The sequence below is a fragment of the Macaca mulatta genome, chromosome 19 (genome assembly GCF_049350105.2).
Source record: "Macaca mulatta isolate MMU2019108-1 chromosome 19, T2T-MMU8v2.0, whole genome shotgun sequence".
Classification (NCBI taxonomy): domain Eukaryota; kingdom Metazoa; phylum Chordata; class Mammalia; order Primates; family Cercopithecidae; genus Macaca; species Macaca mulatta.
In genome coordinates this window covers 65,272,706-65,298,622 of record NC_133424.1, presented here as the reverse complement: position 1 = coordinate 65,298,622, position 25,917 = coordinate 65,272,706, and the positions used below count along the sequence as shown (strand labels likewise).

At 46.2% G+C, this 25,917-nt stretch overlaps 1 protein-coding gene across 1 annotated transcript; it reads right to left on the bottom strand.

Moving 5' to 3' along the window:
• Window positions 1–10,451: 10,451 nt before the first annotated feature.
• ERVV-2 (endogenous retrovirus group V member 2, envelope) lies at window positions 10,452–16,223 on the bottom strand. Its single transcript, NM_001348393.2, is given in 2 exon segments — window positions 10,452–12,716; window positions 15,999–16,223. A coding segment is annotated over 1 exon segment (1,614 nt). The 5' UTR covers window positions 12,334–12,716; window positions 15,999–16,223; the 3' UTR covers window positions 10,452–10,719.
• Window positions 16,224–25,917: the final 9,694 nt, after the last annotated feature.

Genomic DNA, 25,917 nt, shown 5'->3' with positions numbered 1-25,917 from the left:
TTGTTGGGACATTTTGATTACTTTAGTGTTATTATTTATAGGCATGTACAGATTTTTAAAATTTATTTTTGATTCAGTCGTGGTAAGTTATATTTTTCTTTTTTTTTTTTTTCTTTTCTTTTTTTTGAGAGAAAGTACCAGGCTGGAATGCAGTGGCGTGGTCTCGGCTCACTACAACCTCTGCCTTCCAGGTTCAAGCAATTCTCTTGCCTCAACCTCCTGAGTCGCTGGGATTACAGGCATGCACCACCATGCCTCTCTAATTTTTGTATTTTTGGTAGAGACAGGGTTTCATCATGTTTGTCAGGCTGGTCTTGAACTCCTGATCTCGTGATCCACCTGCCTCAGCCTCCCAAAGTGCTGGGATTACAGGCGTGAGCCACTGCGCCTGTCAGTAAGTTATGTATTTCTAGAGATTTATTCATTCTGCATTATCTTACTTTATTGGCATATATATATATGTATATATGTGTGTGTGTATATATGTGTATATATACATATATACATATATATATGCGTATATATACATATATACATATATATATGCATACACACATATATGTATATGTGTATATATACAGATATATACACACACACATATATATACACATATATATATGTTTTTTTAGAAAAAGTGTCACTCTTGTTGCCCCAGCTGGAGTCCAATGGCGTGATCTCGGCTCACTGCAACCTCTGCCTCCTGAGTTTAAGTGATTCTCCTGGCTCAGCCTCCTGAGTAGCTGGGATTGCAGTTGCCCTGTATTGGCATATATTTTATCCTAGTAGTCTGTTATCCTCTTTTGTACTGTGACATGTAGGGAATATACATGATAGATTACTTTAATTCCCTTAGGATGGCTTTGTTTTTTCTTCTTTTTTTTTTTTAACTGTTTGTTTCTTCTACCTGATCAAGTCCGTTTTTTAGTTTCTCTGGTATGTTTTTCAATTCGGTTATTATGTTTTTCAGCTCTATAATTTTTGTTTTGTTTTGTTTTTGTTTCTTGAGACAGGATCTTACTCTCACCCAGGTTGGAGTGCAGTGGTGTGATCTTGGCTCACAGCAACCTCCACCTCCCAGGCTCAAGTGATCCTCCCAAGTCAGCCTGCCTACTAGCTAGGACCACAGGCATGTGCCACCACGCCCAGCTAACTTTTTGTATTTTTTTAGTACAGACAGAGTTTCACCATGTTTCCCAGACAAGTCTTGAACTCCTGGCCTCAAGGGATCCTTCTGCCTTGGCCTCCCAAAGTGCTGGGATTACAGATGTGAGCCACTGCGCACAGATGCTAGAATCTCTTGGTGTTTCTTCTTCATGGTTTCTCATTGTTAACAATCTCATTTTGTTTATATCTTGTGAGCCACCACCCCTGGCTGGGTTATTTATTACTGATTCAATTTCAGAGTTTGTTATTAGTCTGTTCAGGAATTCAGTTTCTTCCTGGTTCAGTCTTGTGAAGGTAAACTAATAAAGAAGAAAAAGAAATGACTCAAATAAACACAATTAGAAACAACAAAGGAGATATTACCATTGTCTCCACATGAAAACAACCGTCAGATAATATTACAAACACGTGGCCAGGCATGGTGGCTCATGCCTGTAATCCCAGCACTTTGGGAGGCTGAGGCAGGCAGATCACATGAGGTCAGGAGTTCGAGACCAGCCTGGCCAACATGGTGAAACTAGCGAAACTCTGTCTCAAAAAAAAAGAAAAAAGAAAAAAAAATTATGAACACATCTATGCACATACACTAGAAAATCTAGAAGAAATGGATAAATTCTTGGACATATATGCCTTTGAGTGAAGAGTTCTGTAGATCTCTGTCAGGTCCATTTGATCCAGTGCTGAGTTCAGGCCCTGAATATCTTTGGTAATTTTCTGTCCTGATAATCTGTCTAATATTGTCAGTGCAGTGTCAAAGTCTCTCAATATTATTATATGGGAATCTAAGCCTCCTTGAAGGTCTCTGGGAACTTGCTTCAAGAATCTGGATGTGGCCAGGCACGGTGGCTCAAGCCTGTAATCCCAGCACTTTGGGCGGCCGAGATGGGCGGATCACAAGGTCAGGAGATCGAGACCATCCTGGCTAACACGGTGAAACCCCGTCTCTACTAAAAAATACAAAAAACTAGCTGGGCAAGGTGGCAGGCGCCTGTAGTCCCAGCTACTCGGGAGGCTGAGGCAGGAGAATGGCGTGAACCCGGGAGGCGGAGCTTGCAGTGAGCTGAGATCCGGCCACTGCACCCCAGCCTGGGCGACAGAGCGAGACTCCGTCTCAAAAAAAAAAAAAAAAAAAAAAAAGAATCTGGATGCTGCTCTGTTGAGTGCATATATATTTAGGATAGTTGAGTCTTCTCGAAGAATTGACCTCTTTACAATTACGTAACGCCCCTGTTTGTCTTTTTTGATCTCTGTTGGTTTAAAGTCTGTTTTGTCAGAAACTAGGATTGCAACCTCTGCTGTTTCACATTTGCTTGGTCGATTTTTCTCCATGCCTTTATTTTCTCCCTATGTGTGTCATTGCAGGTGGGTCTGTTGAAGAGAGGATTCCAATGGGTCTTGACTCTTTTTTTTTTTTTTTGTTTAGACAGAGTCCCCCTCTGTCACCCAAGCCAGAGTGCAGTGGTGTGATCTCAGCTCACTGCAACCTCCGCTTCCCAGGTTCTACCGATTCTCCTGCCTTAGCCCCCTGAGTAGCTGGGATTACAGGCGTGCGCCACCACACCTGGCTAACTTTTGTATTTTTAGTAGAGACGGGGTTTCACCATGTTGGTCAGGCTGGTCTCAAACTCCTGACCTCCTGATCCGCCCGCCTCGGCCTCCCAAAGTCCTGGGATTACAGGCGTGAGCCACTGTGCCTGGCCCCGGGTCTTGACTCTTTACCAGCTTGCCATTCTGTGTCTCATAAATGGGGCATTTAACCCATTTACATTTAGGATTAGTATTGATATGTGTGGATTTGATACTGTCATCATGATGTTAGCTGGTATAATATCACTTATCTGTGAACATCAGTGTGTTTTTGTAGTGGCTGGTAATGGTCTTTTCGTTTTTAGTGCTTCCTTCAGGAGCTGTTGTAAGGCAGGTCTGGTGGTATCAAAATCCCTCAGCACTTGCTTGTCTGAAAAGGATTTTATTTCTCCTTTGCTTATGAAGCTTAGTTTGGCTGGATATGAGATTCTGGTTTGGAATTTCTTTTCTTTAAGAATATTGAATATTAGGCTGGGCACAGGGACTCCTGCTTGTAATCCCAGTGCTTTGGGAGGCCGAGGGGGATGAATCACTTTATGTCAGGAGTTCAAGACCAGCCTGGCCAACATGGTGAAACCCCATCTCTACTAAAAATACAAAAATTAGCCAGGCATGGTGGCGGGCGCCTATAATCCCAGACCTTGGGAGGTTGAGGCAGGAGAATCGTTTGAACCTGGGAGACAGAGGTTGCAGTGAGCCGAGATCATGCCACTGCACTCCAGCCTGAGTGACAGATTGAGATTACATCTCTAAATAAATAAATAAGATCGTTGAATATTGGCCCCCAATCTCTTCTGCCTTGTAGAGTTTCTGCTGAGAGCTCTACTGTTAGTCTAATGGGCTTACAGATGACTAGACTTCTGTCTCTAGCTTCCTTTAATATTTTTTCTTTCATTTCAACCTTGGAAAATCTGCTGATTATGTGTCTTGAGAATGATCTTCTTGTGCCATATCTTACCGGGGTTCTCTGCATTTCCTAAATTTGAATGTTGTCCTCTATAGCTAGGTTGGGGAGTTTCTCATGGGTGATGTCCTAAAATACGTTTTGCAAGTTGGGTCCACCCTCCCCATCTCTTTCAGGGAGAGTCACAGATTCAGCCTCTTTAGATGATCCCACATTTCTTGGAGATTTTGTTTGTTCTTTGTCATCATTCACTCTCTGTTCTTGTCTGACTGTCTCATTTCAGAAAGCCAGCCTTCAAGCTCTGAGGTTCTTTCCTCTGCTTGGTCTGTTCTGCTACTAGTACTTGTGATTGCATTATGAAATTCTTGGTATGTGTTTTTCAGCTCTATCCGATTGCTTACATTCTTTTCTCTAATGGCTGTTTTGTCTGTCAGTTCTTGCATTGTTTTATCACGATTGTAAAATTGCATTGAAACCCAATGTGATTCCTTGCATCAGGTCCCAATGTACTGTAGTTCAGTGATCTTCATTCCTATCCATATGCTGAATTCTATTTCTGTCATTTCGGTCATCACAGCCTAGTTGAGAATCCTTGCTGGAAAGTTGATTTGCTTGTTTCTAGGAAAGGAAGCTCAGGAGCATTTTAAGTCTTCAGGGGTTTTGCGCTGATTTTTTTCTCATCTTTTTTTTTTTTTTTTTTTTTTTTTTGAGATGGAGTCTCGCTCTGTCGCCCAGGCTGGAGTGCATTGGCGCGATCTTGGCTCACTGCAAGCCCTGCTTCCTGGGTTCAGGCCATTCTCCTGCCTCACCCTCCCGAGCAGCTGGGGCTACCGGTGCCCGCCACCACGACCAGCTGATTTTTTTTTTTTTTTGTATTTTTAGTAGAGACGGGGTTTCACCGTGTTAGGCAGGATGGTCTCGATCTCCTGACCTCGTGATCCCCCTGCCTTGGCCTCCCAAAGTGCTGGGATTACAGGCATGAGCCACCGCACCTGGCCTTCATTTTTTTCTCATCTTTCTGGGCTTATCTCCCTTCAGTCTTTGAGGAAACTGACCTTTGGATGAGTTTGTTTTTCTTTTTTTTTTCCTTTTTTTGAGATGGAGCCTCGCTCTGTTGCCCAGACTGGAGTGCAGTGGTGCAATCTCAGCTCACTGCAACTTCCGCCTCCCAGTTTCAAGCTATTCTCCTGCCTTAGCCTCTGTAGTAGCTGGGACTACAGGTGTGTGCCACCCACATGCCTAACTAATTTTTGTATTTTTAGTAGAGACAGGGTTTCACAATGTTGGCCAAGCTGGTCTTGAACTCCTGACCTCGAATGATCTGCCCGCCTCTGCCTCCCAACGTGCTGGGATTACAGACATGAGCCACTGCGCCCAGCCTTTTCTTTTATCCCATTTGATGACCTTGAGCGTTTGATTGTGGTATAAGGTGGATTTAACCAACTGGCTTTGCTTCTGGAAGATTTTAGGGGCACCAGTGCTCAGCTCCCAACTCCTGGAGTGCATGCTGTAAATCTCAGAAGCTTGTATTGCACACTGACATTGTTCTCTGGCTTCTCAAGGCTCCTAATCTACTGTGCTGCAGGAGCTGAAGTGCAGCAGCTGCAGCAAAGTGCCAGTGAGTGCTGCGTTCCCTGCCTCCGTGCCGGCATTCACCGCCGTGGCAGAGACAATGCCGCTGTGTCGGGGTGGGGGCACCTTCTGGAGACTGTGTTGCCCTGGAAGTCGGTTCTGGGGTGGGGTGCTGGTGGGTGCGGGTCTTGGTGCCTTCTTATTGTCTTGTAAACAGGAGTGGCACCAGTCTTTTTTTTTTTTTTTTTTTTTTTTGAGACGGAGTCTCACTGTGTCTCCCAGGCTGGCGTGCAGTGGCGTGATCTCGGCTCACTGCAAGCTCCGCCTCCCGGGTTCACGCCATTCTCCCGCCTCAGCCTCCCAAGTAGCTGAGACTACAGGCGCCCGCCACCACGCCCGGCTAGTTTTTTTTTTGTATTTTTAGTAGAGACGGGGTTTCACCATGTTAGCCAGGATAGTCTCGATCTCCTGACCTCGTGATCCACCCGCCTCGGCCTCCCAAAGTGCTGGGATTACAGGCTTGAGCCACCGCGCCCGGTCGGCACCAGTCTTTTTAAAAAGACTGCTAGCCGGCTGGGGGCGGTGGCTCAAGCCTGTAACCCCAACGCTTTGGGAGGCCGAGGTGGGCAGATCACTTGAGGTCAGGAATTTGAGACCAGCCTGGCCAACATGGTGAAATCCTATCTCTAGTAAAAATACAAAAAATTAGCTGTGTGTGTGGTGGTGGGCGCCTGCAGTCCAGCTACTTGGGAGGCTGAGGCAGGAGAATTGCTTGCACCCAGGAGATGAAGATTGCAGCGAGCTGAGATCGCACCACTGCACTCCAGCCTGGGCTTAAGAGCAACACTCCGTCTCAAAAAAAAAAAAAAAAAAAAAAGACTGCTAGCAAACCTATTCTTATTTTGAGCTTATGAAGGAGAAGGAGGAATTACATTTATGTTGAAGGTCCCCAAAAAACCCAGAGCCATAGGTGAAAATCATGTCAGGGAAGGCTGGGACAGCTAGGTGGCCTTATTTTGTCCTTGAGTGCTTGATACAAGCATAATACTGCTTACTGTTCCATGTACCTCCCAGCATCTGGAGGGTCCGGAGGCTCCGTGGCTTCTTCCTACGGGCCCCTTATATGCTTGGTCCCACAGGTCTTGGTGGCTTGAGACACTCCTGCACCTAACATTTCTCCTCTGATGGTGGTTGCGAGACCTCTTACCAACAGAGCTACAAAAGTTTGAATCTCTCTTTTCCCCCAAAATGTTCAGAATATGCAGCATTTCCTTAAAGTGACTGAGATTGGGATAGAGAGGGAGGAAAGAGTCAGGGTTAGGGGAAAAGAACGTTCCTGAATGCCAGGAAGCAAGACATCATTGGCATTAATCTTGAGCAGCTTCTTGGCTGCTGGCTTTTCAAGTAAATGAAGTTTTAATGTTTTATATTCACCTTAAGCTCTCTAGCAGCTTTAAGGACTCTGTCCTTATCTCCTGCCAGCTGGAGGAGAATGAACAACAACCAAACACCATTAAGGTGGCTTCTTTCAATTAAAACTCTAATTCCTAAGGCACGATTCCAAGGTAGGACAGTGGAGACTCATTGTCATCTCACTCATCACTGAGGCCAAAGCATTTGTTATCGGGAGGTTCTCATCCCCAATACCCAGCTCATAAAATGCCCTTTGACTTTTCTGTTTCAGAGCCACATGTATGCCACAAGCTCATGAACACAGAAGAAATTAAGATAGAGGCCGGGCACAGTAGCTCACACCTGTAATCCCAGGATTTTGGGGGTCCGAGGCGGGCAGATCACAAGGTCAGGCATTTCAGACCAGCCTAGCTAACATGGTGAAACCTCATCTCCACAAAACTTACAAAAATAGCTTGGCATGGTAACAGGCACCTGTAATCTCAGCTATTTGGGAGGCTGATGCATGACAGTTACCACCTGGGAGGTGAAGATTGCAGCGAGCCAAGATTGTGCCATTGCACTCTAGCTTGGGTGACGCAGCCAGACTCCATCTCAGAAAGAAAATAAAGACCGGGTGCAGTGACTCACACCTGTAATCCCAGCACTTTGGGAGGCCGAGGCAGGCAGATCACCTGAGGTCAGGAGTTCAAGACCAGCCTGACCAACATGGAGAAACCCTGTCTCTACTGAAAATACAAAAAAATTTAGTGGGCGTGGTGGCGCATGCCTGTAATCCCAGCTACTCGGGAGGCTGAGGCAGGAGAATCACTTGAACCCAGGAGGCAGAGGTTGTGGTGAGCCGAGATTACGCCATTGCACTCCAGTCTGGGCAACAAGAATGAAACTTCATCTCAAAAAAAAAAAAAGAAAAGAAAGAAAAAAATTATTCTATGTAATTTGTACCAATTGCAAAACTGAAAATAATATCAAACCATCAATTGTTTACATACTTACATGAAACGACTTAATTATCGGGGGATCCTGCCCCCAGTAGTTCATGTGGGTTCTTTTCTATTTCCCTACGTGTTGGCCGGTCTGAGAAATAAAGGGAAAGAGTACAAAAGAGAGAAATTTTAAAGCTGGGTGTCCGGGGGAGACATCACATGTCAGCAGGTTCCGTGATGCCCCCTGAGCCGCAAAACCAGCAAGTTTTTATTAGCAATTTTCAAAGGGGAGGGTGTGTACAAATAGGGTGTGGGTCACAGAGATCACATGCTTCAAGAGCAACAAAAGATCATAAGGCTGAAGAAGATCAGGGCGAGATCACAAGATCAGGGCGAAACTAGAATCACCAATGAACTTCCATGTCCTGCTGTGTACACTTATCATTGATAAACAAAGTTCAAGGGCAGAGAACCCGTGTGACTAGAATGTGCCAGGCTGGAATTTCCTAATCCTAGCAAGCCTGGGGGTGCTGCAGGAGACTAGGACATGTTTCATCCTTTTCTACATCTTCATAAAGGCAGACATTCCTAGGGCGGCCATTTTAGAGGCCCCCCCCGGGAATACATTCTTTTCCTAGGGCTGTTAATTATTAATACTCCTTACTGGGGAAAGAATTCAGCGATATTTCTCTTACCTGTTTTCGGTAATAAAAGAAATATGGCTCTGTCCTGCCCGGCCCACAGGCAGCCAGACTTTAAGATTATCTCCCTCGTTCCCTGAACATCGCTGTTACCCTGTTCTTAAGGTGTCCAGATTTCATATTGTTCAAACATACATGCTTTACGAACAATTTATGCAGTTAACGCAATCATCACAGGGTCCTGAGGTGACATATATTCTCAGCTTACAAAAATGACGGGATTAAGAGATTAAAGACAGGCATAGGAAATCACAAGAGTATTGATTGGGGAAGGGATAAATGTCCATGAAATCTTCATAATTTATGTTCTTCTGCCATGCCTTCAGCCGGTCCCTCCGTTTGGGATCCCTGACTTCCCACAACACTTAATATTTCATTTAGTATTACTATTACTATTTATTGTTATGGAGCAGAAGCTGAGTCTGTGTTCCATTACAAGAGAGTGGTGTCCATTTCAAATTGTGCTGTCTTCACAGTGGGTGAGTAGAGAAATTTAGTAAATATTGTGCAAAACCAGATAATTTATATATATATATTTTTTTTTTTGAGACACAGTCTTGCTCTTTCACCCAGGCTGGAGTGCAGTGGTACAGTCTCAGCTCACTGCAAGCTCCGCCTCCTGGGTTCACACCATTCTCCTGCCTCAGTCTCCCGAGTAACTGGAACTACAGGTGCCCACCACCACGCCCGGCTAATTTTTTGCATTTTTAGTTGAAACGGGGTTTCACCGTGTTAGCCAGGATGGTCTTGATCTCCTGACCTCGTGATCTGCCCACCTCGGCCTCCCAAAGTGCTAGGATTACAGGCGTGTGCCACTGCACCCAGCCAATTTATATATTTCTGATAAGATTAAGGTATTCCTCGCCTACCAGGCAAAGCAAAGACTAGGTTCTCTAGAGTCATCTTTCATGAGAAAATAGATACTGACTGCTTCAAAACATGTATTGATAAAGGTAGAGGCATTACCAGCCACTAACTGGGCTGGGATTATCAATTTATTGTTTTCCTTTGTGGAGAGGATTTCTGGGTGAGGAGAAAATTATTTTGCCTTTAATTATATTTTCCCAACATTTAATAAATAAAGAGTATTTCTTGGTCAGTTGAGTGCAGTTTGCTTGTTTATTTATTTAAACAATAAATAAATTAAATAAATAAAAAATCTAGTTTGTTTGTTTATTTATTTATTTATTTGAGATGGAGCCTTGCTCTGTTGCCCAGGCTGGAGTACAGTGGTGCAATCTCAGTTCACTGCAATCTCTGCCTCCTGGGTTCAAGCGATTCTTCTGCCTCATCCCCTCGAGTAGCTGAGATTACAGGTGGCTGCCACCATGTTTGGCTAATATGTGTATTTTTAATAGAGACGGGGTTTCACCATTTTGGCCAGGCTGGTCTCTAACTCCTGACCTCCCGATCCGCCTGTCTCAGCCTCCCAAGGTGCTAGGGTTACAGGTGTGAGCCACTGCACCCAGCCTCTATTTACTAGTTTAGATGCACTGAATCCTTCATAGACCTTTGGTTACCACGAGGGGTGGGGAATCCTTCAGTTCTTGGTCTTCCTCAAGGAAGGAATTCAGTCAGGAGGCACACAGAAACAGTTAAATGGTTAAGTAACCTTTACTTAAAACGAGAGGACATCAAGAAGAGACTCAACTGGCTGCTCAGAAGAATGAGCCGGCTGCTAGTGCCTTAGTTTTTATGGGAGCTTTTAGTCATCAAAACAGTACACTCAGAAAGACAGAACAGGGTGGGCTGATCAAAAGGATGTGTCTTCTACTAATGGCTGTTCAGATGCTTTTTATGAGAATCATGATTAATCATGAAATTCATGATTATTCATGAACGTGCCATTCAGAAGTGTTCTGAGTAGCCAGGTGCAGTGGCTCACGTCTATAATCCCAGCACTTTGGGAGGCTGAGGCAGGTGGATCACCTGAGGTCGGGAGTTTGAGACTAGCCTGACCAACGTGGTGAAACCCTATCTCTACTAAAAGTACAAAATTAGCCGGGCATGGCGGCACATGCCTGTAGTCCCAGCTACTCGGGAGGCTGAAGCAGGAGAATCGATTGAACCTGGGAAGTGGAGGTTGCAGTGAGCCGAGGTCGCACCATTGCACTCTAGCCTGGGAGACAGAGCAAGAACTTGTCTCAAAAAAAAAAAAAAAAAAAAAAAAAAAAAGCAAATGGCTGTTCTAGGGTGGGTTTTTAGAGAAGTGCTGACTGACTGTGGGCAGCATCACCAAGGAAGCTATCAGTGGGCTGCGTTTCTAAAGATTCCTTTCCCAAGGGCTCTCTTGCCTGCTCATGCCTGCCTACCTGTCTACCCTAATATTTCCCTCCTCAAGAGATGGAGACCCTGAAAAGCTTTGGGTGTAAGGACGTCGTGGGTCTTCTGTAACTACTTCCTGCTGACATGGGGCGAAGAAGTCATCAGGGTCTCCGTCTCTTGCTCTGTCTCAGAGAGGAAATCCCTCCATAGTTTCCCGGAATCTTCGCCCACTGGCATCCAAGGGAGAGATGTGCTTGTAGGTGCTGGGGCCTCCAGGGACAGATAGCTGATATCTTTCCATTTTGGGGGACTCCATGTGAAATTGCTTTATCCTAGAAGAGACACACTTAATCAGTAAATTAAAGAAACAAGGACCAAAGAGGAAAAGTAAGAGTATAACTGTTGCTGGTCCCAGTAAAGGGACAAACCATTTGAGGGAGGGGAGGGCAGATTTCAGAGTCTCCCAAATGGCCCTTGTTGAAGCACCTCCTTTTCCAAAGTCATGGAGCCATGTAGCCTGGTCATAGATCTTTTTTATATCCTCCTCTATCGCCCCACTGTTATTGACATAAACACAACAGGTTTTATTGATCACTGCACAGACTCCACCCTGCTCTGCTAAGAGGTAATCTAAGGCCAATCGGTTGTCCATGACTACGTTTGCTAGAGAATCTATGGAGGCCTTGAGTTTAGAGATGCTATCTCCGGTACTCTTAGCTATGTTTTCTATTTGTCTGGAGAGATTTCTGAGGGTGACATCATGATAAGCGAACCCTCCCCACGGGGCGATCATTCCTACGGCCGCTCCTATCCCTGCCAGTATCAGACCCAGAGCTCTTTTCTGTCTGGGTTGGGTGGTGTTATAAATGGTCACACCTATCCCCCGTGGTCCCAAAAGTCCCACAGCACATTCCCCCGTATGTTGGATGTTATTAATGCAAGTAAAGAGGTTTGCCACGGGGGGAGTTGAATAGGTTCTCTTAGGACTTCCGTCAAAGGGCAGTTTATTTTTTTGTGGTCCACATAAAAACACATAGCCAGGAGGGGTACAGGCCCACCGGGGCATGCGGCTGTCGAACCACTTGTGTAACTGCGATTTCCACACTGCTGGAATAGTTTGATTGCATGTAGGGGATAAAGGCCCTCCCAGGGGAACAGTAGTTTTTGTCCATGTGGGGACAGTGTGTGCCTTGGGAAGCGAATATAGAACCCTCCATGTGATTAGCTCTTTTCCTTCCCAAGCTGCACAGCGGTTTTGGGGTGACTTGTCTCGATAATCGTTCATTTGCTTATGGCTCACTGGACACCAGTGAGTCAAGTTAGGGTGGCAGCCTGCTGGGGAAAAGCTCATGGGATGGATGGTGGGACTGGGGAATCCCTCCTTAGAGGTGCTTTTCCGGCCACAGTGTCCTTCAGGGCATGGACAACAGGTTTGGTTTAGAGAAGAGCAGTTGTACAAATAGAAAGAAGTTTTAGAGCTTTGATTGAAAGGTGGAGTGAGATCCAGGCAGGGGACTTGGTACGCTGAGTTAACAAGCGAAACCTGGAGTGGAACAGATTTATGTTGGCCTTCAGGGATTCCTGAACCAAATGTTAGGTTTAAAGAAAAATTTCTTAGCAAAATATATTGGTAAGATGAGGACCTGGTGATGAAGTTGTGACAGATCCAACAGTTGCTTAGATGGTTTCCCGAAGCAATAATTTTGGAAAAATTGACAAGGGAATTTTCACTCCATTGTGCCTGTGAGAGTAGGGGCATGGGAAGGAGGGAAAGATAAAGGAAAATGAATTTCTCTGTCATAGCTGATTCTCCCTTAAGCTTTGTGAAAGCAAAAGGAAAGTGGTGAAAATAGGAGAGACAAATAATTAAATGGTTAGATAGAGTGTTTGGTGATAAAACAGGCTATTGGGACTTCAGGTGGCATGGAAGTGTGGGTCCAAATAAGAAGAATAACCAATGCCACCGCAACCAAGATTCCTGGTACTGAGACTGACTTTAGTTTTGGGTGAACAGAGAGAAGGCTTTACTTATCTTTTGACTTGACTAGGACTTTTAAGTTCTCCAGTGGCTCACAAGAATGCTCAGGTGCTGAATTCTGTTGTTCTTCTGTGGTTCTTCGGGACCTTCCCACAGTTTTACTCGGGACTGATGTATCCAACTGGAGATGCCAGAAATGTTGACAGCTGTTGGGGTGGAAAGTAAGACAGTAAAGGGGCCTTTCCATAGGGACTTGAGACCCAAGTGACCCATCTCTCCAGGTTTTGATCAGGTTTTTTGACCCTGGTTGGTATAATGGTTGTTGATTACTGAAAGGGTCAAGAGCAGGCAGTACCTTTTTGTCCGAACTCCTGAATGGCTTGTTTTTTGTTTTGTTTTGTTTTTTGACACAGAGTTTCGCTCTTGTTGCCCAGGCTGGAGTGCAATGGTGTGATCTCGACTCACCATATCTCCGCCTCCCAGGTTCAAGTGATTCTCCAGCCTAAGCCTACCAAGTAGCTGGGATTACAGGCATGCACCACCATGCCCAGCTAATTTTGTATTTTTAGTAGAGACGAGGTTTCTCCATATTGGTCAGGCTGGTCTCGAACTCCCGACCTCAGATGATCCACCCGCCTCAGCCTCTCAAAGTACTGGGATTACAGGCATGAGCCACTGTGGATGGCATTTTTTTTCTTTTTTGAGCTGGAATATCTCTCTTGTCACCCAGGCTGGAGTGCAATGGTGAAATCTCAGCAAACTGCAACCTCCACCTCCTGGGTTCAAGTGATTCTCCTGCCTCAGCCTCTCGAGTAACTGGGATTACAGATGCACGCCACCAGGCCTGGCTAATTTTTTAGTGGAGACAGGGTTCCACCATATTGGCCAGGCTGGTCTTGAACTCCTGACCTCGTGATCCACCCACCTCAGCTTCCCAAAGTGCTGGAATTATAGGCGTCAGCCACCGTGCCCGGCTGATATGGGGTTTCTCCATGTTGGTCAGGCTGGTCTCCAACTCACGACCTTGGGTGATCCGCCCACCTTGGCCTCCCGAAGTGCTGGGATTACAGGCGTGAGCCAATGCACCCAGCCTAGGTCTTCTTAATACATGATGATATTGGGCTAATACTAATGATTACAGGAATGGAAAAGATGTGATATCTTCCCCCACTCTTCAAAGGTTCCTCGGGGATTATACAGAAAAAAATGCTTAAAAAGCATGGATGCCCCCTAGGGCTCAGAGTTAGTGAACTGGGCTATTGATTCTGGTTTTTTAGGTCCATTATATGATCACATAAACAGCAAGGGGAATGTGAGAAGCATTTTCCATCAGCTTATTCAACAAAAAGCAAAAAGGACCTGAGTACTTCAAGGGTCTATTACAATGGCCTAATGAGGTGAAGAAAGAAGTCCCCAGTGGCCCATAGGAAACCCTGGTTGTACAGAGAAACTAGGGAGTAAGGAAGTGGTCACAGGTGACTCTCTGGAGGAGCCAGGCAGTCCAGTTGAGAAGTCACAGAACGAGGCATTTTTGAAGAGTAGTCAGGTGGACATGGACCCAATAATAAATGAGGGATTTCTTTTTTTTCGAGACAGAGTTTCGCTCTTGTTGCCCAGGCTGGAGTACAATGCCGTGATCTCGGCTCACTGCAACGTCTGCCTCCCTGGTTCAAGCAATTCTCTTGCCTTAGCCTCTCAAGTAGCTGGGATTACAAGTGTGTGCCAGCACGCCCAGCTAATTTTTGTATGTTTAGTAGAGATGGGTTTCACCATGTTGGCCAGGCTGGTCTTGAACTCCTGCCCTTAGGTGATCCACCCTCCTCAACCTCTCAGAGTACTGGGATTACAGGCATGAGCCACCGCACCTGGCCGAGATGGGGGATTTCTTTAAGCATCCTGTCAGTGCTGGTCCCTCCAGTGAAAAAGGAGGCAAGGGAAAGGACAAAGCTGAGTCTCATTTCTGAGGAAAAAAGTATAAATATCAGCATAGGCCCTCAGAGGACTCTGGCGCCTGGCAATGAAGCAAACGCAGCAGGTCCTGGATGAGCAGGCCCTGCAAGGGTCTTGCACCCAAAGGAAGAATTCATGAAATCCCGGCGGCAAGGAGAGGGACAGCAAAGAATAAGCAGAGTGACCTGGGAGATTAAGCACCGGTGGGGGAATATTGTGTTCAGGGGATTGAACGGCCATGAACGGCAAGTATAAGAGCTGACTTAACACAGGACTGTAGTTTTAGTTAAAAGATATGGTCCAGGGCCGGGCGTGGTGGCTCACGCCTGTAATCCCAGCACTTTGGGAGGCTGAGGTGGGTGGATCACGAGGTCAGGAGATCAAGACCATCCTGGCTAACACTGGGAAACCCCGTCTCTACTAAAAATACAAAAAATTAGCCGGGCGTGGTGGCGGGCACCTGTAGTCCCAGCTGCTCGGGAGGCTGAGGCAGGAGAATGGCCTGAGCTCGCAGTGAGCCGAGATTGCGCCTCTGCACTCCAGCCTGGGCGACAGAGCGAGACTCTGTCTCAAAAAAAAAAAAAAAAAAGATATGGTCCAGGCGCCATGGCTCACACCTGTAATCCCAGCACTTTGGGAGGCAGAGGCAGGCAGATCACGAGGCCAATATGGTGATACCCCATCTCTACTAAAAATACAAAAATTAGCCGGGCATGGTGGCACACGCCTGTAGTCCCAGCTACTCTGGAGTCTGAGGCAGAAGAATCGCTTGAATCCAGGAGGCAGACGTTGCAGTGAGCTGAGATCACGCCACTGCACTGCAGGCTGGGTGACAGAGTGAGACTCTGTACCCCCCCGCAAAAAAAAACACAAAAACAGGCCGGGCGCGGTGGCTCACGCCTGTAATCCCAGCACTTTGGGAGGCCGAGGCAGGCGGATCACAAGGTCAGGAGATTGAGACCACGGTGAAACCCCGTCTCTACTAAAAATACAAAAAATTAGCCGGGCGCGGTGGTGGGCGCCTGTAGTCCCAGCTACTCAGGAGGCTGAGGCAGGAGAATGGCGTAAACCCAGGAGGCGGAGCTTGCAGTGAGCCGAGATCGCGCCACTGCACTCCAGCCTGGGTGACAGAGCAAGACTCTGTCTCAAAAAACCAACAACAACAACAACAACAACAAAAAACACACAAAAACATATGAAACTCCCCAGTCATTGCACAGCCAGGCATATTCCCGGCCACTTTTATAAGCCTCCTACAGGAATGGTCACTATGTGTCTCAGATCTACTCACTGTGGAGTTTAAAGTCCTCCCTCCTCTGCTTATCACCCCCAGGGTAAGCTGAGAAATCAGCCAGAGGGAGCAGAGTGACAGTGGCTGAAGGGAAATGGTACGGGACAGTTGTTAGTGGACAGAGCCTGAGAGGAGAAACCCCTCCCCTTAAAGCTGCAAGAACTGCATTAGGGCAGGAGGTTCTTCAGTGCAGAAAGAAGCAGAGGTCGTCAACCAGAGAATCTGGCACCAGCTTCTGGGCACTTACCTTGCTAACCACGTCAGGTAACCAGGTAACCAGGTGAAAACACCAGATGTTACCTGGAGGCGTGTGGAAGTTGGTCTCTGGTTCTTGGTCTTCTTGGATTCAGTCAAGAGATTGGCAGAAAGAGTTAAAGGGTAAATGCCCTTCATTTAAAGAGATTGGATCTCAGAAAGAAGAGACACCTGGAACAACAGAACTGGGTGGGCTCCTGAAAAGAAGGAGTCTGTCCTTACTAATGCTGGCCTGACCCTTTTAATGAGAACCTGACATGATTATTCATGAAGGGGCCGTGCACAGGCATTATTAGTAAGCATGTTCCGGGAAGTCCTCTGGGCAGGAATGTGCTGTGACTGTCCATGCTAGTGCACACATCACATGTCTCATTAGCATCTCAAATCTCCACCCAGGGGTGTGGCTTTTATTTATTTTTTTCTAGGATCGTATTTGAAAAAAAGGAGGATGTGTTTCTTAGTATTATAATGAGCAAAAGGCCATTCTAGGGTGAATTATTAGAGGAGTGTGCATGCTTCTTAATAGGGAAAATCCGCTAGCTGGGTTATTTCTGGCTAGGGCCTGATAATTCTTTTCCTGGGCCAGACAAGCCCAGCCACAAGGACAAGTGTAGGCAACGTAGCCACTGTTCTGCTTTTGCTGTCACAAGGGGATTGTCACTGGGCTCTGTTTCTAAAGATTCCTTTCCTTAACTGCTCATGCCTGGCTACCTACCTACTCCAACAGCTGGTTTGTGGATGGAAAGACTTGATTGATTGATTGATTGATTGATTGATTGAGACGGTATCTCACTCTGTCACCCAGGCTGGAGTGCAGTGGCGTGATCTCGGCTCACTGCAACCGCCAACTCCCTGGTTCAAGTGATTCTCCTGCCTCAGCCTCCCGAGTAGCTGGGATTACAGCCACATGCCACCACACCCAATTAATTTTTGTATTTTTAGTAGAGACAGGGTTTCACCACATTGACCAGGATAGTCTTGATCTCCTGACCTCATGATCCACCCGCCTCGGCCTCCTTAAGTGATGGGATTACAGGCGTGAGCCACTGCACCTGGCGCTAGAAAGACTTTTAAAGTAGTATCTAGTTCATCCACATCTGTATGTTTCTTCTATAAGCAATCTGAATGCAAATTTACCTAAAGCTTTTCCCCTGAGGTCACAGAGAACAACTTTCTTTTTTTAATTTATTTTTTATTTTATTTTATTTATTTTTTTGTTGAGACGGAGTCTTGCTCTGTGGCCCAGGCTGGAGTGCTGTGGCTGGATCTCAGCTCACTGCAAGCTCCGCCTCCCGGGTTTACGCCATTCTCCTGCCTCAGCCTCCCAAGTAGCTGGGACTACAGGCACCCGCCACCTCGCCCGGCTAGTTTTTTGTATTTTTTTAGTAGAGACAGGGTTTCACTGTGTTCGCCAGGATGGTCTCGATCTCCTGACCTTGTGATCCGCCCGTCTCGGCCTCCCAAAGTGCTGGGATTACAGGCTTGAGCCACCGCGCCCGGCGAGAACAACTTTCTTCACCTTAATTTTATTTTCAGCTGGGCATGGTGGTGCACACCTGTAATCCCAGCACAGTGGGAGGCTGATGCAGGAGGATCCCTTGAGTTCAGAAGTTTGGGACCAGCCTGGGCAACATGACAAAACCCCATCTCTACAAAAAATACAAAAAAATTAGCTGGGCACAGTGTCGTGACCCCGTAGTCCCAGCTACTGAGGAGGCTGAGCTGGGAGGACAGCTTGAGCCCAGGAGGTGGAGGGTACAGTGAGCTGTGATCATGCCACTGCACTCCAGCCTGGGGGACAGAGAGAGACCCTGTCTCAAAAACAAACAAAAAACAAAAAAACCCAATCAAAAAAAGTTTATTCTCATTAGGTTATTTCTCTGATCACGAGAGAAAATGTTTCTCAATTACCTTCCTTCATCAGGGCTCAGCTGGTACCAAAAAGGATGTCAAGAAAATTTAGATGAATATGAGATGTGACATGGATCTGACATATAAATTAGTGTTTTTATTGTCAAATTATGACCAAAGAATTCTTGAAGCTGTGAGAATACGTTTTCCCATGATCAGCAGAAAAATGTATAAGGGGACAATATTTTCCTTAATATGACCCGGGCTTTCTGCTTCATTCGATAGTTGCAGAGACCCTTGAAGTTGGAAATGTAGAGCGGTATCTTCCAACAAGAACCGATCAGTGTCTTGCATGTGATAGAAATGAATACCACACAGCCGGAATGCACACTGAGGACCCTTCAATGTCATTCAAAAACTGAGGTAAAGAGCAGTCTGCTATTGTTCTTACTATTTTAGTTCTGTTTTTCAAGTAGAAGACGTGTATTTATTATTTTTAAAAATCTTTGTTTGATGTTATAATATGTGCTGACAATGTTGAAGTTTACCACAGCACTGTAAAACTAGTAAATAGCAAAGGTTGAAGGACCCACCAGAAGGTCACATGTTCTCGAGACCTTTTCAGACTGTGCCTTGGGGAAAAATAACAAAAAACAAAAAAAACCTACCAGAAACCACTCCTCTGCCCAACCCAAAAGCTTAGTTCAAATAACCCCACTTTCCCCAGAGTACTTCAAGTCTAATGATACCTTCTTTGCTTACATAGGAAAAAGCTCCAATTTCCCACCCTTTGTCTCACCAAGGATTACTCAATTGTTTATCCACATTGATCAGTGGGAACAATGCTTGTTTACTTGACTTAATCAAATCTTATTTAGGCTTCTCTCTTACTTCAAGGTCTCTGACTATTGGGTCACTCTTGGGCACTGAAATTTCACAGCCTCTCCTCCTTGATCACGCTTGGCCACTGTGATTTAGAACAACTTCTCCTCCTTAATATCCCCTCCCAAGAGTAGGCTGACCTTAGGATAAAACATTCCCTGAGCCGGGTGCGGTGGCTCATGCCTGTAATCTTGGCACTTTGGGAGGCCAAGGTGGGCGGATCATGAGGTCAAGAGATTGAGACCATCCTGGCCAACATGGTGAAATCCTGTCTCTACTAAAGATACAAAAATGAGCTGGGCGTGGTGGCACGCACCCGTAGTCTCAGCTATTCGGGAGGCTGAGGGAGGAGAATAGTTTGAACCCAGGAGGCAGAGGTTGCAGTGAACTGAGATCGTGATACTGCACTCCCACCTGGGCGACAGAACGAGACTGTCTCAAAAAAAAAAAAAAAAAAATTCCCTGAGTAGGTCACAGCAGATGCTCATTCTCTGCTCCATACCTGGTGCCTTCTAGCCTTGCTTCCTTCTTTAGAGAAAAGAAAAGCCCGTTTCTTGTAACTCAAACATTTGCAGATCTTGTGGTTGGAGCATTCTCCCTACCACAATATACTTTTTGAATAGAATCTCTTCTAACCAATGTCCAAATTTGTTTTTTGACAGTAGTAAATATTTTCATTGTTCCATCTGTGTTAGAATATGTACATTCTCTTTTTTTTTTTTTTTTTTTTTGGTGACACAGGCTATAATATATACTCAAGAGATGAAAGTACTTCCTGGATGGGCTCAGTGACTCATGCCTGTAATCCTGGCATTTCGGCAGGCTGAGGTGGGAGGATCACTTGAGACCAGTTTGAGACTGGCCTGGGCAATATGGCAAAATCCTGTCTCTACAAAAAATACAAAAATTAGCCAGGCATGATGGTACATGCCTGTAGTCCCAGCTATCAGGAGGCTGAGGTGACAGGATCACCTGAGCATGGGGAGGTTGAGGCTGCAATAAGCCATGATCACACCACTGCACTCCAGTCTGGGTGGCAGAATGAGATTCTGACACACACATACACACACACACACACACACACACAAAGTAGTTGCTACTTTAACTTATTTGAAAAAATCCATATTAATTTGCAGTTCTCTTATAATGATATTACAAGGAGGTGTAATAGGAAAATAAATCTCGGACCCCAAAAGTACTTAGCCAAGGGAAAAGTCAAGCTGGGAACTATGTCAGGCAAATGTGCCTCCCATTTTATTCCTTATTCCTAAATAAGATAGCTACAAAGATTTTTAAAAGCTACATACCTTCCTTAAAATTTACCTACAAGGAGCCGGGCGCGGTGGCTCAAGCCTGTAATCCCAGCACTTTGGGAGGCTGAGACGGGCGGATCACAAGGTCAGGAGATCGAGACCATCCTGGCTAACACGGTGAAACCCCGTCTCTACTAAAAAATACAAAAAGCTAGCCAGGCGAGGTGGCGGGCGCCTGTAGTCCCAGCTACTCGGGAGGCTGAGGCAGGAGAATGGCGTGAACCCGGGAGGCGGAGCTTGCAGTGAGCTGAGATCCGGCCACTGCACTCCAGCCCGGGTGACAGAGCGAGACTCCGTCTCAAAAAAAAAAAAAAAAAAAAAAAAATTTACCTACAAGGAAATTCCTTGTGGACAAAGGACAGACAGAACGCAATGTCATCCCTCTGCTCATGTGACACAAATGCATATCTGATTTTTTCCTTTGTCTTATTGTTTCACTAAGCCAGACTAAGGCATAAGTGACTATTCCTATAAATCACAAATTCAGTGAAAGCCTAATCAGAAACTCCAAAAGAATGCAACAGTTTGTCTGTTATCTACCTATGACCTAGAAGCTTCCTCCCTGATTGAGGTGTGTGACTTTCCAGACCAAATCGATGTACATCTTTCATGTATTCCTATTTTATTTTTAAAACTTGAGACAGAGTCTCATTCTGTCACCCAGGCTGGAGTGCAGTGGTCCTATCTCAGCTCACTGCAACCTCCACCTCTCGAGTTCAAGCAAATCTCCTGCCTCAGCCTCCCGAGTAGCTGAGATTACAGACACGCACCACCACACCTGGCTAATTTTTGTATTTTTAGTAGAGACAGGCTTTCACCATGTTGGCCAGGCTGGTTTCCAACTCCCGATGTTGTGATCTGCCCGCCTTGGCCTCCCAAATTGTTGGGATTACAGGAGTGAGCCACTGCGCCTGGCCCACATCTTTCATATATTGATTGATGTCTCATATCTCCCTAAAATGTGTAAAACCAAACTGTACTTAGACCACCTTGGGCACATGTCATCAGGATTTCCTGAGGCTGTGTCACAGGCACGTTGTTAACCTTGGCAATATAAGCTTTCTAAATTGATTGAAACCTGTCTCAGATACTCTTGGTTGACAAATTGGTGACCCAAGGAAGTAACTCTGAGTGGAGGGGGCAAATCTCCTATTGGTGCTTGGTACCAGATTGAGCTATCCTTATGGCTCAAACCAATAGGACAATTGGCTGAGGCCTGGGAGCCCCCTCTCCAGAGAATCCCTGATCTACCAAATTTGGTTGAGATCTTAAGTTTATTTTGCTGTACAACTTCTTTTTCTGGAGTTTTACTTGCTTCCAATAAGGAAGGCACGTTTTCCTGCTTCCATGACAACGGAAGGCAGGTAACTCCTTTATAAAGTTTAAGCTCGCTTCCAATTGGGAAGGTGAATTTGAGTTTTTTTCCTGCTTCTAGGATGGTATACCCATTCCTAGGTACATAGGTGAATTTGGGGTTCTGTCTTGGCTAAAGTTAAGATTAATAATCAGCTGGTTTAAATTTCTCCTTACCATTAGAGCACTCAGTATATTGTTTGGGTTTTTTTTGTTATTGTTTTTGCCAGTCTTTCTCCCATCAGATGTTTTAGGTTTTTGTTTTGTTTGTTTTGTTTTTCTTTGAGGAAGTTTCGATCTTGTCGCCAAGGCTGGAGTACAATGTCGCAACCTTGGCTCACTGCAACCTCTGCCTCCCAGGTTCAAGTGATTCTCCTGCCTCAGCCTCCCAAGTAGCTGAGATTCCAGGCATGCACCACCATGTCCGGCTACTTTTTGTATTTTTAGTAGAGACAGGGTTTCCCCATGTTGGCCAGGCTGGTCTTGAACTCCTGACCTCAGGTGACCCACCCGCCTCAGCCTCCCAAAGTGCTGGGATTACAGGCATGAGCCACTGTACCTGGCCATTGCTTATTATTTAAAGCAAAAATTGGGTGATCTAACTTATCACTGAACCTGAAACTGCCTTTGCAAAAACTCCTGATGGAGAAATCTAACCTAATTGTTGCTTCTAACACACAAGCTACGTTTGCTCATTACTGGGCATTGGCCCAGCTAACTATGGGTGGAATTCAGTTTATAGTTATGACTTTGAAGAAAGGATGATACTAGTCCCTCCCCAAAGTGACCCTCTCAGGTGACTGAAACCAACTGTCTAAGACTAATGAAAGGCTACAATGTTAGGATTATGGGAGGTAACTGAATTCTGCTAAAATGTAGACAGAAACAACAACCAGTGATTTGTAATTTCTCAGCTGCTCCTGTAGATAACATTACTATTTTGAAAACCTAAGATTGGTCTTTGAGGTATTTTTCAGACTTTTACAATTGGGCAGAGTCACTCAGGCCACCTGGACATCTTCTTCACTGGTACCACAGAACTGGCACCACCTGGTCCTGTGACCTTCACCCAGAAACTGACTCAGCTCCAGGAGACCTGTTTTGAACCCTCCTATGATTTTCTCCACAACTAATGAGCCACACCAATTCCCTAGCCCCTTGCTCTCTGAATTATCCTCAAAACCCTAGCCTCCCAACTTTTTGGGTGACAGATTTGAGAACTAACTTCCCCCTCTCCCAACTTGTTCCACTTGGCTAGCCCTGCAATAATTAGACTCTTTGCTGCAAAACCCTCCTGTTATCAGTGCACTGTCTCTTCTGGGCAGAGGCAAGATGAATCCAGGGTGATGACAGACCTAGCTTTCCATGCTTACACCCCAGGTGTTGTCTCTATGAAAGTCTCTGGACGCCAGGCCCAGTGGTTCATGCCTGTAATCCCAGCACTTTGGGAGGTTGAGGCTGAAAGATTTGGAACTCCATTTCAAAAAGAAAAAGAAAAAGAAAAGAAAGTTTTTGGAAACGAGTACAAGGTTGACTCTCTGGAGTAAATGTAGATTAGAAAATAAAAGGATTTCTATTTTGTTTTGTGGGACATCAGCACGGGATTGCACCATTACCCCATGCAGAGTTTGCATTTCACATTGCAGTTTACATCCCCTTCACAGACAATTCTGGGGCTTTTAAATTAAGTTGCTAAACTTAATTTCGATAGCAGGAATTTTCCTGGATCCAATCACCGACAGTTTGCCCTGCCCCAGGGAGATCCTGCTGAGTTGCTTCAGCCTCACTGGTAAATGTTGCCTCCTAAACCCGAAAAATAGAGATGCCATGGCAGCCAGAAGAGGAAAGCACAGGCCCAGCTCCTCCGCGGAGGCCCCGCCCCCTTCCTTCTTCCCTCACCAAACTGTCGCTCGCGGGACCCGCCCAGGCTTCCGCTCTGCGCGCTTAGTTTCCTGCAGACCCGGAAACAGATCGCGCGGAGTGAACCTTTTATGGCGGCGCGTGGATGTCCCCGTTTGTTAGTAAGATTAAACTTGGGCTTCGCAGTTCTCTCACCTCCATACCCCAGATTTGGAGGTTCGTACACCCCTGAAAATTCTCATACCGCTCCCCTCACTGCTAGTAAGTCACACATCGCTGTGAGACTCTTGGGGTCGTGTCAATAATTTGGGGTAAAATCATTCTGAGGTTGGTTCCGTCGCCGGTGTTTCTGCCTTCAGGTCATGTAGACATGTTATTTCCTTAAAATTTTCTGTTCGAAACCCTTTACTGACACCTCCTCCTGCCCTAGACTTTTTCAAGTCCTCACCCGCGAGGTGGAGTCGCAATCCTGGGCGCCTCCCAGCCTCGCCCTCGTCGGCCCCGCAGCCCCAGTCCCAGAGAGGCCGCCGTCCTCTGCCTGGTGGGATCCTGCACACCCCACCCCTGTCCTAAGGCGCCGTCGCCCCCTACCTCCCTCCAACTCATGCTGGGCCCTGCTGCTCCCCAGGCCTTTCGTTTGCAGTCACCGCTTCCCCTTAGCCCGCCTTAGGGAGGTGCCCGGGGCCTGTCCTGTGACAACCCGGTGTTCTTGCCTTCCCAGGTCCACCCCCTGAAAAATGTGCTCCTGCGGGATGCAGGCCTCTTACTGCAAACCCTCCTGTGAATGTGTGGGCCAAGGGAATCTGGAAACAGGGACTACGAGAGAAGTAGACAAACTGAGAGAGAGAATGAGGGAAACCCATAAACAGATGGCAAAATGGAGGTTGCATGGGGGATTCGCAAAGAGATAGGAAGAGTGAAAGAAGGAGCTGAGAAAGTAACAGGATGGGGAAACAACTGGAGAAATGTAGAGAAAAGCTCCATGTCCAGAAAGATGAAGGACAGCAAATTAGGGAGAGGGGCAGCAGAGGGGAGGCTCCTCAGACAGAGAGTGAGGGAGAGGAGGAGGGATTTGGAGCCACGGCAGGCAGCAGCGTGGTGCTGGGACAGCAAGAAGGGGCAGCTGGTGACAAGAAGAGCAGAGGGAGAACCCCAGCAGGGTTCTCAGGGATTATTGGTTCAAATTCATTAAATGCTATAGGCCTGTTCAGATTGTCTGTTTCTCTTTGAGTTTTGGTGCTGGAACAACTGGACATGCAAATGGGCGGGGGGGGGGGGGGAGAAAAAAATCCAGCTAAAAACCTCACATTTTGTGCATAAATTAACTCAGAATGGATCATAGACCTCAGTGTAAGCCTAGGAATCTGAGGGTGCTAGAGACTGAGGACAAGGGGGCATAAACAGGGAAGAGGGAATTTAACAGGGGAAGTAGAGATGGAGGAAGACGGAGGCAGAAATGTGTGGACGCTGGGGACAACCCAGTGATTGGGGAGAAAGAGGGACAGGAGGTGAAACAAGTTGCAAGACTGGAGCAGAACAGGTGGAAAAGATGGAATAGTGGGAAGAAGGAGAGAAACAGCAAGAGAGGAGAGAGGCTCAAAATGAGGAGCAGAAACCCAGGGGAAAACAGAAAAGAACCCAAGAGTTAGAGAAGATGAGAATGAGAGAGACGTATGGAATAAGGGAGGGGAACACAGAATAATGAACAAAGGGGGGATTGATAGGATGAGTTGACTAAGTTGTGACATATTGATTTCTCTGATTATAATATAACACATATGAAATTTTTTTCTGGGTGTGGTGGCTCATGCCAGTAATCCCAGCACTTTGGGAAGCCGAGGCAGGTGGATCACCTGAGGTCAGGAGCTCAAGACCAGCCTAGCTAAGATGGTGAAAACTCATCTCTACTAAAAATACAAAAGTTAGCCGAGCGTGGTGGTGCCCGCCTGTAGTCCCAGCTACTCAGGAGGCTGAGGCAGGAGAATCGCTTGAACCCTGGAGGTGGAGGTTGTGGTGAGCCGAGATCACGCCACTGCACTCCAGCCTGGGCAACAAAGCAAGACTTCGACTCAAAAAAAAAAAAAAGAAAAAAAGCTTTAGAGCAGAAATAAAAGGAAGGAAGGTACACTTGGAAGAGGACCAAGTGGACGACTTGAAAGGCAAGTGTGCAGTTTGACCTTTTGACTTAGGGTTTTATACGTTGGCATACTTCCGGGGTCTTGCTTCCTTGGGGTGGGCTGTCCGCATGCACAGGCTTCAGTCCACTTGCCCAACTCCTGAGATCTCATGGGAAGGGGCTGATCACGTTTCAGGTGTTTTCTATCTATGCCTTTCCCTGGTGCTGGCTGTGACTAATTATTATTTTAGAGAGACAGTTAACAACCACCTGACCATCACCTGATGGTTGCCTGGCTCATTCCTGATGTGTGTGTATGGGGAGGGGGAGCCCTCTCCTGCTCATACCATATGAGCTACCTGCTGTAACAAAATGTCATTCTTTGAAGTTGCAAATCTTTGAAACATCCTGCCTGACATGTTTGCTCACTCATGCATGCCTTCCCTCGGTCCCTCTCATCTCACTTAGATTCCGTCGTGCATGACCTAGTGACATGAACTTCTGAAGAGGCTCTGCTGGGCATGGTCCTGGGAAGG